Source organism: Lipotes vexillifer, unplaced genomic scaffold (genome assembly GCF_000442215.2).
Source record: "Lipotes vexillifer unplaced genomic scaffold, Lipotes_vexillifer_v1.1 scaffold1023, whole genome shotgun sequence".
Classification (NCBI taxonomy): Eukaryota; Metazoa; Chordata; class Mammalia; order Artiodactyla; family Lipotidae; genus Lipotes; species Lipotes vexillifer.
In genome coordinates this window covers 320,268-336,578 of record NW_006799713.1, presented here as the reverse complement: position 1 = coordinate 336,578, position 16,311 = coordinate 320,268, and the positions used below count along the sequence as shown (strand labels likewise).

The following is a 16,311-nucleotide window of genomic DNA, read 5'->3' as shown; positions in this document are numbered from 1 at the left end:
AAAAAAAAAAAAAAAAAAAGAATTACACAAAACTCTAATTTTTTTTAATGTTGAAAATGAACTGAAAACTTCAAATCTACTCTAGTCTCTAGTCTAGAAAGGAAGGTTTTGAAGTGCCATATATCCCACAATGATCTCTTTCTTTCCTCTCCAGTTAACTAAGATTGGCAAACTATGGCTCAGTGACCAAACCCAACCCAATGCCGTATTTTTGTAAATAGTTTTACTGGAACACAATCTCATTCGTTCAGGTATTGCACATGACTGCTTTCACGCTGCAATGGGAGAGTTGATAGCTGTAACAGACCACGTGGCCTGTAAAGCCTGAAATATTTACTATTCAGCCTTTTACAGAAAAAGTTTGTGAACCCACAAATTAGAATATTTCAGAAGTTCCCTGGAGGTCCAGTGGTTAGAACTCGGCACTTTCACTGCTGTGGCCCTGGGTTGAATCCCTGGTCAGGGGAACTAAGACGGAAGGAACTAAGACCCCTCAAGGTCCACGGCATGGCCAAAAAATATATATATATTTCTATGAAACAAACATCCCTCCAGACCTTGGATCCAGTTAGAAGCCCTTGAGGAGAAGGATTAGATGAGAAATGTGAATAGTATCAATGTTTTGCCTATCTGGGTCAAAAAAAGCAAGAACCTACAATTTTTGAGGTCTGGCATGTGAGAAGAGAGTACGAAGGAAATCTGGCTTCTTTTAGAATCTCAGCTCTTTCAGGACAAAGGTGAAAGGTTACAAGAATAAATTGTTTCTCTCATTAACAGTACACAATATACTGATGTAGATGGTTATGGAAGTTAATTAGGTGTAGACCAGGGAAGTTATTCTAAGTTCAAGCTAATAAAATTTGTGAAAGCTTCCCTTTCTCAATCAGGTTTGAACACAAGCATCACTTGATTTTGACAGGTCTAAGACTTGGCAAGCCAAATCAACTCTTATGTCACCCCCAAGGGCAAAGATTGGAAGCTACAAAAATTGTAACAGTATTAGTAAAAAAAATAATAATAAAAAAAATCTCAGAAGATTATAGATTTTTTTCTTCCTCTTTCCAGTCTAGGGCAATAGTTTATTTTTACCCTGGGAAAAGAACTAATACTATTACAAAACAAAAAAGCAAATAAAAGTTCTATTATCAAAATTCTTAGAAATCATAGAATTAAGAATATGATTACAAATTACTTACTGAAAAAGCAATTTTAGAATACCTGTACTACATCTAAGCAATGGTAACTGAAAACAGCAAGGTGCAAAAGGATATATGTACCTTTTGTTTAAGAAAGAAGTGGAAGTGGAGAATTCTGAGCCAGATTTTAATTTTAATTCTGAGCCAGATTAAAACCCTATAAGGCCTCAGGCATTGAAAAATTGTATCTAGTGCCTTAGTCCCAGCAATCAAACTAAAAACAATACAAAGTCATAAAAAGATATAAGCAAGGCCAAAAATGTTTTGCTTTTTCTAATAATGACCATTTTGGTACTTTTAAAAACCATTACTCAAAATGAAGGTTTTAAAAACATGTATTATACATATTTATTTATATAAAAATCTATATTTATATAAATGTACTTATGTACATAAATGTATTTATATATTACTTTTTTTTCCTGCCCCTGCTTGGCAGATGACAGAAACATGTGCGTAGACAGACTGCGTATTGGGTAATGCAGCCTGGGAGATGATTAGGAAATGGTCAATCCTACTTCTTTCTCTACAGTGTCCATATGCTGAAGAATTTACAGATCTGCCCAAGACAAATGTACCTGGGGTTTTACACTAACGTAAGACCATGGAAATCAAGCAGAAGAGAGGGGCAGTTCATACGTATCTGAATAGAACCAGTTTATGAGTCTCATTCATGGCTATTCTTATTCTGTACCCATTTAGAGTCAAAGCACTTGGGCCACTGCTTATTTTCTTATTTGATATATTCCCTCACTTCCATGTCTGCCTGTCCATTAAGTAAACAGCACATGTTTCTCATATGCTAGTGTTTCTCAAATGGTTTCTATCAGAATCTCCAGGATGACTTGTTAAACTAGATTGTTGGGTACCACCCCTACGGGATCTGATTCAGTAGATGTGGGATGGAGCCAGAGAATTTACTTTTCTAACAAGTTTATAGGGGATCTTCTGGTTGCTATTCCAGGCAGTGCAATCTAATATGCCAATTTTCCACAGCCAAACAATGAAAAGATAATTGAGACAATAAATTAATTTTTAAATTCACTGAAGTAGACACAAGGAAAAATTTTGTAAAAGTAGGATACGTTCATTATGAAGGGATAACCAGAGTAATTGGGGTGGGTGGTCTTGCTTTTGAATAAAATCTGAGATTACTGCCAACAAAAAAAAGAAAGAAGTGGAAAGAAAAACATATCTTTGTGTGTGTATCATGTATTTGCTTATTTTATATGCAAAAAAAATAGGTATATAATATTCCCAGTAGAGTGGAATAGAGGCAGAGCCTGTAGTATTCTATCAGGCTAAGAAGACAAAGATTTAGACTTTGGGGCTGCCAAAGCATCCAAGGCTTGAAAGGATAAGATCCTGAAAAGGAGTAAACAGAAAAGTCTCAAAATCTATGTGCATTTCCCCTCAAGACATCTGCCAACTCCTAAAATGCACATATACGGAAACAAGCAAAAAGCAGCTGTAAGAGGGTAAAGAGGTGACCAGAGAGATTAACACTCTTGCAGCTTGGGAGTCAAAGGTTGGAGTTCAAGGCCCTCTAAGACAGAAGGGCCCCAGTAAATATGCAGTCTTTCAGATGACACCCCCAAAGGGCTAGACTAGCAATGGGAAAACCAGAAAGAGACCAACGTTAACAAAGCCTGAAACCCAGCTCAACTCTATCCAGGTGATCTGCACATATTCTGCCTGTCAAAAGCATATTAAATCCTCTCTAAAGGAAAATAACACCATCCAAAGTCTCTATAACTTTTCATATACAATGTTGGGCATTCAATCAAAATTACCAGGTATACCAGATAGGACCAAATGAGCCCCTGACCCCCTCCCCCCACCCCAAAATGGGAAAACAGACTACAGAATAGGCCCATAGATTATCCAAACATTGGAGTTTGCAAGCAAGGTCATTAAAATAACTATGATTGACACTGCTCATCTAGGAGAGGTGGAAAAAAAGCAAAGCATGGGGAAAGAATCAACGGCCAGAGGAACACTGACAATAACGTAGAAACAGATGTTCAGGGGTCCTACAAACCCTCTGCAGAGATGCCAAGGGCCAGAGTCCCCTTTATAATTATAAAAGTTCAATTTATCAATCTTTTCCTTATGGTTATGAACACATTCTCTCCTTTACTACCTTCTAGAAACTTCATTCTACCTTTAACATTTAGGTTCACAATCCACAGGCCCTCTATAAAGAAAAACCAGCTAAAACTTCAGGAGCTCTTTGACAGGGACCCAAACACACTACTAATTTTATTTTAGCAAAACAGTAAGCCAGTGCACTAGAATCATGCATTGAAGGAAAAAAAAAAGGCCCCTCCCCACCTCAAAAAAGATAAAACATTTCTAACCACCAAATAAACAGCAATACTGCAAATGTGAAGAGCATGTGAAGCTCCTCCTGTGGCTGAGAATGAAAGTTTAAAGGAAGAAAATCTGAAAAGACCAGACTTGGGCAGCGGTGGAAAACCCAACAGAAAATCTGTGTTATAAATGCCAACTTAGAAGATAAATCAGCATTACAGAGCTTGTCATCCCATTGAGAAACTGTTATCACATCCTCAACCCATAGAGGTTTGCAGCAAAGACATTTCAACAGCTGATCTTCCTCTCCCGGATTTTCCATCTCCAGAACTTCCTCTCCAGGAGCTCTCGATTAAGAAAACGATTGTGAATAAGTAGAAAAGGAAGCTACCAGAGATGGGAAGAAAGGAAAAGTATAGTTAATACAGCAAACAAAGAGAAAACTACCAACCCAGGGATGATCCAGGAGGTGCATCACCTAGCAGTACCATGGGAGGAGAGGGTTTATTCTGTGAAATATGCAGAATATTCAGTCCGTTGACTTAAATGGAGAAGTCCAGTCTTGGCAGATATTAAACTCTTTTGGAGACTTAGTTTGTCCTGTTATAAACTAAATGGCTCTCTGTATTAACTTTTTCAAGTAATTATTTTCCTTTTCTCAATTTCAGGATTATAATTTATGAAAGTATATAATGTGTAACAATTAACAACTAATACCATAAAAGATTAAAGATAAAAGATAAAGTTAAGTAACATGGGAGCCCAAGAGTTGCCTTGTCTTTGAAACATGCTTCCTACCATTTTATTATATACCTATGACTTATTTATGACGCGTCAGTTAAAAATCTTTTTAGGTACAACTAGTAACTGAACACTGTGGCATTGGCAATAGGAGAGACAAATAGATAAGTGGAACAGAAAAGAGTCTAGAAACAGATGCATACATATAGACTTCTGGATTTGTGACAAAGGTGATGCTATGTATGGTACAAAGTCTTTGCAATAAATGGTTCTGGGTCAGTTAGAAATATGTACGGGGAAAAACAAACCTTGACTCTTATAAAAATCACTTACATATGGACTGTGGACCTAAATGTGAAAGGTAAAACAAAGTTTCTAGGAGGTAGTAAACAATAATACATTCACAACCATAAGGAAAAAGAGTGATAAATGGAGATTAAAGTTAAGACTGTCTTTTCATTAAATGACACCATTAAGAGTAAAAAGGTAAACCACGGAGAGATGTTTTTACAATACATGTAAAGAACTATTACAGATCAATAAGAAAAAGAAGAAAATCCAATTTTTTTTTTGAATGGGCAAAATAAGTGAAAAGGCACTTCACAGACAGCTATAAGCATTTGCTAAGGTGCTCAAAATCATCAGTCATCAAGAAAATGCACTGTACTCATTGTATTCACCAGAATGGCTAAACAAACAAAACAAAAAAGAAACCCTTTTAATAATGAGTGGTGAATGTAATCATGAACATGTAGAGCAGTGGTAGGAATGAAATTTGATACAACCACTTTGGGAAACTGGTGGCAGTATCTACTATAGCTCTATACAGCTGTGATCTCAAAATTCCGCTCCTAGATGTGTACATTCCACAAACTAGTAGGTATGTACACCAAGTGCTATGTTCAAGAATGTTCATAGCAGCCTTATCTTATAATAGCCCCAAACTGGAAATATTACAAATGTCCATCACCAGTAGAATGCATAAACTGCGGTAAATACATGCAATAGAATATTATACAGCAATGTGAAAAAACAAACTACAGCTACCCGCATAAGTTTGAGCAAAAAGAAGCCAAAAGTAAGTACACATGAACTCATTTCTATGTAGTTCAAACATAGGCAAGATGATTCTAAGGCATTACACTGAAAGCACAGGCAATAAAAGCCAAAATAAATAAATTGGACTTCATCCAAATTTAAAACCAAATTTAACACCATCAACAAAGTGAAAAGATTACCCATGGAACAGGGGAAAATACTTGCATATCATATATCTGATATATGATAAGGGATTTACACACAAATATTAAAAAAAACTCTTATACGTCAACAACAAAAAAAAAAACATGATTGAAAAATGGGCAGAAAATTTGAAAATACATTTTTCCAAAGATAAATAAATAGCCAATAAGGATATGGAAAGATACTCAACATCATTAGCCATTAGAAAAAGGCAAATCAAAACCACAATGATACCACTTTGCACCCATTATCATGACTATAATCCAAAAGATAAATATTAACAAGTGTTGGTGAGGATGTGGAGAAAACATGCCTTGCTGGTATGAATGTTAAATGACATATAATTGTTTTAGAAATCAGATGCACATGTCCTCAAAAAGTTAAACATATGACCCAGCAATTCCACTCCCAGGCTTATACCCAAAAGAAATGAAAACGTACAGATACACAAATGTTCATAGCAGCATATTCACAACGGCCAAACAGTGGAAACAACTGATGAAAAAGTAAAATGTAGCATTATACACATAAAGTCCTTGATACATGCTAAAACGTGATGGACCCTGAAAACATTATGCTCAGCGCAAGTCACAACAGATAGCATTTTGCATGACTGCATTTACGTGAAATGTCCAGAAGGCAAGCCTATAGAGATAAAAGTAAATTAGTAGCTGCCTAAGGCTGAGGGAGGGAGAATTGGGAATAACTGGGAGCGACTGCTAACAGGTATGGGACTTCTTTCTGGGGTGATGAAATTGTTCCAAAATTGTGATGGCGGCTGCACAACTATGCAAACATACTAAAAGCTATTAAATTGTACACTTCAAATGGCTGTGTGGTATGTAAGTTATATCTCAACAGAGCTATTAGATAAAAAAGTAAGACTAAACCTCATGATGATATAAATCAGAATGATATGTCACATCTGGGGTGAAAAAATGACTGCAAAGGGACACAAGGTGGGGTTCCCTGAAGGCAGGTAATGTTCTCTATCCTGTTCTGGGTAGTTACAAAAATAAATTCACTTTGTAAAACTTCATTGAGCCTTACACCTAAGAGGTACGCACATTATTATACCTATGAAAAAATTTCAACAACAAAAAACTTTAATATAACTTTATATATCAAAAAATCTCAAAAAGCTAAATTAGGGATTACTTACCTCCATTTTAGAAATTAGGAACATAAAGAAATATAGAGGCTAAAATGACTTGCTTATGGTCGTAAGTTAATGACAGAATTAAAGCTTGGCTCCTATTTGTAAACAATGCATACCTAAACCCCCTCCTACTTATTATTACTACTTTTATCACATTATCCTGTTTATCTCCTTCACAGCACTTAGAACTACATAAAATGATCTTTATTATCTGTTAATGTTATTACTCTGTCTTTCCTCAATAAACTGTAAGCTACATGAGAGTAGGAAACTTATCTGTTCAATACTATATTCCCAATACCTAGAACAATGCCTAGAACAGTACTGGATGTACTTATTAAGTACTAGGTGCTTAACAAGTATCCAGAATGAATGAAATCACTATACCCCCAACTCTTTCCTGTGGTTTGTCTTTGTGAAGGTGGAAATTCACTTTGATATTTGTTGGAATAGTGACTAAATGCAAGTTTGGCTGTATTGTATCTCAAATATAGTCACCAATATATCTTAAAGATGGTTAAAAGAATGATAAAGGAAGCTAAATAATTTAACAATGATGAATTATGGCAATGCAAAATGTCAGAATGGTTCTATTTAATGATTTATGACATTTCAAATAATGACTTCAATAAAATTTTCTTCAAGAAAATGACAATAATGAAGTATGGAAGTTTCTTTTCACAAAAATTTATAGGTATATCTACTAAATATCATGATTTAGATATGACCAGAGTTACTGCATTTGAATGAGAATTTAGCATAAATTACAAGACAACTATGCAGAGTTTAGGACAGCCTGGAAAAGCTGTATTATTAGAAAAACAAAACAAAACAAAACAAAACAAACAAACAAACTGGATGTCCTTTGCCTTAGGATGATGACTGATTTGAAACTGTCTTGACAGTCATGCTCTATATTCTTATGTTTTATCTTCCTTATATTCTTTGGTGCTTCTTGAGTACTTTTCTGTATGTAAATCATTAATATTTTTATTATACATCCTAAATAAATAAGATTGAAAGATTTAGTAAATAGCTATTCTCTAAAAAAATGTATTATGTAAATGAAAAAGTACTATCCTTCAATCTTCTCTTTAAAATCAGAGCACTATCATACATTTCTTTAAACTTCCCTTTTTTAAAAAAAATTTATTTTATTTATTTATTTTTGGCCGTACTGGGTCTTCATTGCTACGCACAGGCTTTCTCTAGCTGCGTTGAGCGGGGGGCTACTCTTTGTTGCAGTGCGCGGGCTTCTCATTGCGGTAGCTTCTCTTGTTGCAGAGCACGGGCTCTAGGTGCGTGGGCTTCAGTAGCTGTGGCACGTGGGCTCAGTAGTTGTGGCTCACAGGCTCTAGAGCACGGGCTCAGTAGTTGTGGTGCACAGGCTTAGTTGCCCTGTGGCATATGGGATCTTCCCAGACCAGGGCTCGAACCCGTGTCCCCTGCATTGGCAGGCGGATTCTTAACCACTGCGCCACCAGGGAAGCCCTAAACTTTCCTTTTTTAAAAAACACACTTTAGTATACTCCAGATTTTTTTTTTACACTATTCTTCCTCTAAGAGTATTGCTCGTACTCTTCACATGGTGCTTAGTACATGTTACCTCACTTTATTAATATTTTTAACGTATACATCTCATTTCTGTCAACCACACAGGCTTCACTCCCATGCATGCTATGTATCTGCCTTTCGAAAACACAGCACAAAAGTAGGCACATCACAAATGTCTGCTTTTTTAACTGAGGAAAAAGCACCTAGAGTGGGAGAAACAGCATCGAGTTGGAATCTGAAACCTATCAAATCATTTTCACCATATGCCTGTTTTTCTTTTTTTTTTTTTCTTTTTTTCGGTACGTGGGCCTCTCACTGTTGGGGCCTCTCCTGTTGCAGAGCACAGGCTCCGGAGGCACAGGCTCAGCAGCCATGGCTCACAGGCCCAGCCGCTCTGCGGCATGTGGGATCTTCCCGGACCGGGGCACAAACCCGTGTCCCCTGCATCGGCAGGCGGACTCTCAACCACTGCACCACCAGGGAAGCCCCTACCCTTGTTTTATGGTCTGCAAATAAGTCTCTTTACTACCTCCAGGCTTTAAACTAAATACTTTCTAGGTCTTTTCTAGCTCTGAGAAATGAGGCTTCTAATGAGTCAGAATAAAATCCAGGTTTTTTTATTTCTATTTCTTCTCTTAGAAATATTATTTCCATTCATCTTGCAATTGGAATGATCAGTTTGTGGATTTATAACAGTCTTTGTGACTTCCTCCTCTAGCTACCCATCTGCAAGTTATTCTACCCACTGCTCAACAGCATCTCCCCACCACGGTAGGCTGATGTAAGGAATGAAAATAAACCTTAAATAAGATCATTAGCTATTTCCAACAGAAGTGAATGGCTGGTCCTACTAGTTGCCAGAAAAGCAGGTATTAATTTAATTTTATAAATAATGTAGATTTTCATGTTATCCCCTAGATCCTACTGCTCAGGAACATAAGATCCTATTTTACTCAATATCTTTTTTTCTTTTGTTTTCCCCACTATTTCTTGTTTGAAATTAGTATATTCTAGAGTTACTTTATATAAACCACACTCTCTAAATCCAATGTATCTTTTCTATAAATACACTGTAGCACTTTGGTTACCTACTGCCTAGGTCATAGGTTCTTCCAAACATGTTACCGAAAACAAACAAACAAAACACTTCTACTATGTGTTGTGCATTTTTTTTTAATATACTGAAATTAAATTTAGAGACAGTTCCAGAAGAGTTTAAATAGTCAGAATAGCTTAAAATGCCTTTAATTACCTAGATGCCTTGAAGTTCTTACATATCCATAAAATGCTTTTGTTTAAATACCAGAGAGTATTGAAAACGTGTTTTTGTTTATGGAAACCTGAATAGTGATAGGAATAAATTACTACAGACGTTCATAATATATAAGGGTACACATAAAAATATTTGAGTGCTTAAGTAAATGAAAGACAAAGAATATATGAGCCTTGTATAGTTGAATGTGCCTTAAACGTGTTTATGATGTAATTCCACCAAGTATTAAATTGGCAATTAAATGTAATTATTCTAGATAAGACAAATAAGATTTAACAGTAGTAAGAAATACTATTAGCTGAAGACAGAGCAACAATTTTGAATCCAGTGTCAAAAAGAAACTTTTACCTTTCTGGGCTTTCATTGTCTGTTCTTCAATTTGCCTCAGACGTTCCATTAGCTCTTCCTTTTCACGTTCTATTCTTTCCTTTTCCTTTTCTGCGATTTCTCTTTTCTTCTTTTCATTCTCTAATTGCGCCCTTAAAAGGAATTACAATTGTGCTTTTACAAATTAATATATGCAAATATTCATATGAAGCCTAAGTACTAGCTGTGAATCAACTAAGAAGAAACTACAGCATAAATATTTTAACGGTCCTCATTATACTCAGATTTGTTCAAAACTCATATAGTTAAGAATATAGGACTACACTGTTACATACACAATTGTGAGGTTGCAAAAAGTTTAGTCAATGACTGTTTAAAATGAACTCCTGACAGTAAATTACATGTCAGCACAAAAGGAGTTAACTGCACAGCTGCTATACCCAAGGACATGACTTCTTTAGATTAGCAGGAGCCCTCCACTGGGGCAAGTAACAAAGGCTTGAAGGGAGTAAACAAGGCTGTTTCACTTTAAACAGCAAAATAACTTGGGAGGGCAACAATTTTCAACCATTAAAAATTAATTAATAGAAATTTAATTTCTTTTTTTTTTTTAACATCTTTATTGGGGTATAATTGCTTTACAATGGTGTTAGCTTCTGCTTTATAACAGAGTGAATCAGTTATACATATACATATGTTCCCATATCTCTTCCCTCTTTGTCTCCCTCCCTCCCACCCTCCCTATCCCACCCTTGGGTCTGTTTTTATAGCCTTTTATACACGAGTATGTTTTTGTCAGATTAATTCATTTCTGTTAATTTTGCTAATTTTACAACTTATATTGTTTTAAGGCAATACAGGACATTGAAAAAGAATGGGCCAAACCCACAGAGGTACAGAGGCAGAAATTAGAGGCTCTCCAGAAAGAAGACAACCAAACTAAGGTGAATGAAATATTGCACCAAGAGAAATCTCTTGGAAGGTAGTTAAAGAAACAGACTGGAATTGAGCTGTTTCTGTAATTTATAAACCCGTGAAGCACTAAAAATGGGGCCTTTTTAAAAATGAAAATACCTTCATTGATTTTTCTTTTCATAAAATTAATAAAGGCTTATTGTTTAAAGATTCTAAAAAATACAGACAATATATTGTGAGTCCTTCGCCAGGTTAATTAATATAGACCTTTAATATCATTTTTAATGACACAGAGTATTCCATTTTATAGTTATGTTATCATTTAGCCAACCAATTTCCTATTATCGGAAGTCGGGTTGTTTCCAGGGTTTGCTGCTATAAATCACGTTGGCAGCGAACACCATGAGGCCCAGGGCTGAGTCTAATTTATACATACTCTGTGTGTTCCCAACACCTGGTATGGTTCCTGGCTGGAAGTCCCTGAACACAGCAGCCAACATCCTCTGTCTTTGAATACATGTTCTATTATTCTTTAGGATATATTTCTAAATGTCCATTTTAAAAACTTCCATAAATATGGTGCCAACTCACATTCCCCCAAGCAGTGTATACGAGTCTGACAAGTCATATTTTAACAGAAGAAATGGCCTTTGTTTCATTGTGTTGTCTTTTTTTTTTTTATCCTTTATACTTAACCAGTGTTCACCACCAAAGCACTGATTTTGAAGAAAATGCCAACAAATTCACAGGACTCATTTATACTTAGGTTGATATAGAAAGTAATTCTTCAAAGTCTACCATGAGAATTTTAATGATGAGCTGCAAAAAAAGAGAAAAAGCATATACTGCTATGATTTAGTATTTTCCCCCTTAGTATTCCACCACAGCTTTGTCTGAGAAATTTTGAAGTTCAGTTTCTCTGTGTATTTGTAAATTTTTATAATTACAGCTTCTATTTTGATGGATAGCATATTGCTACTACTTTGGATACAGTTACCAATTCTAAGGACATTTCTGCTCTATAAACTTCTTAACTTAGTAAGAATGCCGTTTTTAACCATGCTGCTTTGCTCTACCAAAATTTGTATTTGTATTTTTGCCACAAAACAAATTTTCTTTTCTTTAAAAATGTTTTATTTATTTATTTATTTGGCTGCATTGGGTCTTCATTGCTGTGCGTGGGCTTTCTTCTAGTTGCTGTGAGTGGGGCCTGCTCTTCCTTGTGGTGTGCAGGCTTCTCATTACTGTGGCTTCTCTTGCTGTGGAGCACGGGCTCTGCTGCAGGCTTCAGTAGTTGTGGCTCGTGGGCTCTAGAGCGCAGGCTCAGTAGTTGCGGCACACGGGCTTAGTTGTTCCGTGGCATGTGGGATCTTCCCGGACCACAGCTCGAACCCGTGTCCCCTGCATTGGCAGGAGGATTCTTAACCACGGTGTCACCAGGGAAGCCCTAAATTTTATTTTCTATGTTGAATGCTTTACCTGGTTTTATCATAATATTTTGATAGTGGTCTTTTAAAAACCTCACTTTGAGTATATGAATTTAGTCCTCTAAATTTTCTTTGCATTTTGTTCAAAATCAATGCTTTAGTGGTTGGCCAAATATAAAGAATAAAAAAAAGTAACACAATGAAGCAGAGGCCATTTCTTTTGTTAAAATATGTCTTGTTTGTCAGACTCGTCTATACTGCTTTGGGACAGGGTATGTGTGGGGTTTTTTTTCATTTGAAAAAATATTGAACCATTATTCAAGTTAACAAATGATTTTCTCTTGAAGCATCTGAGAATACTGCTATAAAACCAGCATTATTTGTTTGTGAAGTTCTGCTAATGGAGTGAATACATTAACAACTATTGCTTAATTTTATGCACATGTACAAGAAAACTTGGAATTGAAAATGAGTGAAATTAATCTAAAGGAGCAGTCATTTGATCTAAACTAGAGAGAGGCTAACTATGGCCCATGGGCCACTGTTTGTGTAAATGAAGTCCACAGGCACACAGCCATGCTCATTCATGCATGTATCGTCAAAGGCTGCCTCTGTGCTCGAGTGGAGGAGGTTAGTAGCTGCGAGAGAGATCATATGCCCCCACAATTGAAAATATTTACTACGTGGCTCTGCAGAAAAGTTTACCAGGGCTTCCCTGGTGGCACAGTGGTTAAGAATCTGCCTGCCAATGCTGGGGACATGGGTTCGAGCTCTGGTCCGAGAAGATCCCGCATGCCGTGGAGCAACTAAACCCTGGGCCACAACTACTGAGCCTGAGCTCTAGAGCCCGTGAGCCACAACTACTGAGCCCACGTGCCACAGCTACTGAAGCCTGGGCGCCTAAAGCCTTGTGCTCCACAATAAGAGAAGCCACCGCAATGAGAAGCCGGCACCACAACGAAGAGCAGCCCCTGCTTGCCACAACTAGAGAAAGCCCGTGCGCAGCAATGAACACCCCACGCATCCAAAAATAAATAAATAAATAAACTTATTTAAAAAAAAAAAAGTTTGCCAAACCCTGATCTAAATGAAAATACATAACCATACCTTCGGTAGTTACACATGTTAAATTATCTTTTTAAGGCATTTTTTTTTTTTTTTTTTTTTTTTTTTTTTTTTTGATGGTTGTTAGTATTTGCCTTATGTATTGAGGTGCTCCTATGTTGGGGGCATAAGTATTTACAATTGTTATATCTTCTTCTTGGATCGATCCCTTAATCATTATGTAGTGTCCTTCTTTGTCTCTTCTGATAGTCCTTATTTTAAAGTCTATTTTGTCTGATATGAGAATTGCTACTCCAGCTTTCTTTTGGTTTCCATTTGCATGGAATATCTTTTTCCATCCCCTTACTTTCAGTCTGTATGTGTCTCTAGGTCTGAAGTGGGTCTCTTGTAGACAGCATATATATGGGTCTTGTTTTTGTATCCATTCAGCCAATCTGTGTCTTTTGGTGGGAGCATTTAGTCCATTTACATTTAAGGTAATTATCGATATGTATGTTCCTATTCCCATTTTCTAAATTGTTTTGGGTTCGTTATTATAGGACTTTTCCTTCTCTTGTGTTTTTGTCTAGAGAAGTTCCTTTAGCATTTGTTGTAAAGCTGGTTTGGTGGTGCTGAACTCTCTCAGCTTTTGCTTGTCTGTAAAGGTTTTAATTTCTCCATCAAATCTGAATGAGATCCTTGCTGGGTAGAGTAATCTTGGTTGCAGGTTTTTCTCCTTCATCACTTTCAGTATGTCCTGCCACTCCCTTCTGGCTTGTAGAGTTTCTGCTGAGAGATCAGCTGTTAACCTTATGGGGATTCCCTTGTGTGTTATTTGTTGTTTTTCCCTTGCTGCTTTTAATATGCTTTCTTTGTATTTAGTTTTTGACAGTTTGATTAATATGTGTCTTGGCGTATTTCTCCTTGAATTTATCCTGTATGGGACTCTCTGTGCTTCCTGGACTTGATTAACTATTTCCTTTCCCATATTAGGGAAGTTTTCAACTATAATCTCTTCAAATATTTTCTCAGTCCCTTTCTTTTTCTCTTCTTCTTCTGGAACCCCTATAATTCGAATGTTGGTGCGTTTAATGTTGTCCCAGAGGTCTCTGAGACTGTCCTCAGTTCTTTTCATTCTTTTTTCTTTATTCTGCTCTGCAGTAGTTATTTCCACTATTTTATCTTCCAGGTCACTTATCCGTTCTTCTGCCTCATTTATTCTGCTATTGATCCCATCTAGAGTATTTTTCATTTCATTTATTGTGTTGTTCATCATTGTCTGTTTCATCTTTATTTCTTCTAGGTCCTTGTTAACTGCTTCTTGCATTTTGTCCATTCTATTTCCAAGATTTTGGATCATCTTTACTATCATTATTCTGAACTCTTTTTCAGGTAGACTGCCTATTTCCTCTTCATTTGTTAGGTCTGGTGCCTTTTTATCTTGCTCCTTCATCTGCTGTGTGTTTTTCTGTCTTCTCATTTTGCTTATCTTACTGTGATTGGGTTCACCTTTTTGCAGGCTGCAAGTTCATAGCTCCCGTTGTTTTTGATGTCTGTCTCCAGTGGCTAAGGTTTCTAAGGTAGTACCAACTTATGCTTAGATACAAGATGACAAACCAGTTTAATCTCCTTTGACAAATCCCTTAGAATGACAGTACATATCTAAATATAGCCAAATTCATTCATCAAACATCTACCAAGGGCCTACTGTGGGTCAGACTCTATGTTGAGGGCCAGAAGTATAATGATGAATAAGAGACCCTATGTTAATTATCAGATAATACTGTCTACTTTAATGGGAATAATTTTCTTTCGTTAAAAAAAAAATCGATTATGATTTCATCTGACACTTATCTGAATATACCTAAATATTTCTAAAAGACATTGCTGCCATTTGATGTCAATTCTGAATTTCAGGCCCAAACCATGTAGTTTCTCAACCTGCAGTTTCTGATAAGCTTACCAGCAAAGTTTTATTATCAATTCCTTACTCAATAAACCTAAACTTAAAAATTCCTACAGCTCCTAGTACCTATATGCCTCCAACATGAAAAGAGAATCAACCCAGTTTTGGGATAAACAGGTACAGTTGTGGCAAGTCGGCAAGAGATAGACCCTTAAGTGTAAGGGTGACCATACCTCTCCAGCTGGTTTTAATGAATCCTCACAGCATTTAATAATCTAGGGCTTGGAGTTCATTCATGTGAGAGGAGCTCCACCTCTGTTCTAGAATTCCCTACAAGGTACTTTCTCAACAGTCAGGAGTCAGTAACTAAGCACCCCTCTGCCGCCAAGACTTGGACTCACTCTGCAGCACATTCACCTCTTTCTTCCTATCCTATTCAACCTGTAAGAGTATACACAGGTAAAGAGACATAAGAATTTGGGAGCCCCCACCCCTCTAGAAGACAGGAGTGCTTGAGGTTTAAGGAAATGTTTGAGTTTCCCAACTTCCTTGAGCAAAGCAAGGGCCTGGTGGCCTCCACAGAGGCTGCTGACCTTTCTGTATTCTTTAGAAAGCTGAAAAGGCAGGCTTGTCTGTGAAAGCAAGAGCACAGTACTTTTCAAGGAACTGTTAAGTATAGCCAAGAGCTACTTTTTTCCGTGCCAGGCTGCTACTCTAAGATGTTGAATAGCCTACCCCCAACATTCCCCAGCCTCTGCTCAATCAAATCCAGTGTTGCCACAGTTCTCCAAGACAGTTAGTTACCTTCCTCCCTCCCTCCCTGAGGCCCTGAGACACTTTATGAGGATTTACACCACAAAACAGATCTCAAGACCAAAGGCTGTAATAATATTCCATGAACTCAGAACCTTTCAGGTACAGCTCTGGCACACAGATGGCCCCTTCTGGAGATAGGCACTGGTGTTATTAACTTTTCCCTATTGATGTTTCATTTGTTCATCCTCAAGGACAGAGGTAAAGGAGATATGGAAGCAGGAAATAAGACAGAAGGTAACAAGCAAGTTGGGGGGAAAATTTAGTCTTTGTACTGAAAAAGGGAATAAATGTATAGCCGATATTTAACTTGACTATAATATTTAAAGCATTTTTCAAAGTTTACTCTGCTGCGCTCTTATGAGGCTTGTGTCTCATATCTTTTTTTTTTTTTTTTTTTT

At 36.8% G+C, this 16,311-nt stretch overlaps 1 protein-coding gene across 2 annotated transcripts in view; it reads right to left on the bottom strand.

Annotated features, from left to right (window-relative positions):
- Positions 1-16,311, bottom strand: part of RDX (radixin) — a 78,837-nt gene that overhangs the window by 10,413 nt on the left and 52,113 nt on the right. For both annotated transcript variants that reach the window (XM_007471871.1, XM_007471872.1), the window contains one exon: positions 9,827-9,957. In XM_007471871.1, the coding sequence (XP_007471933.1) occupies positions 9,827-9,957 (131 nt within the window). The remainder of the gene's footprint in view (positions 1-9,826; positions 9,958-16,311) is intronic.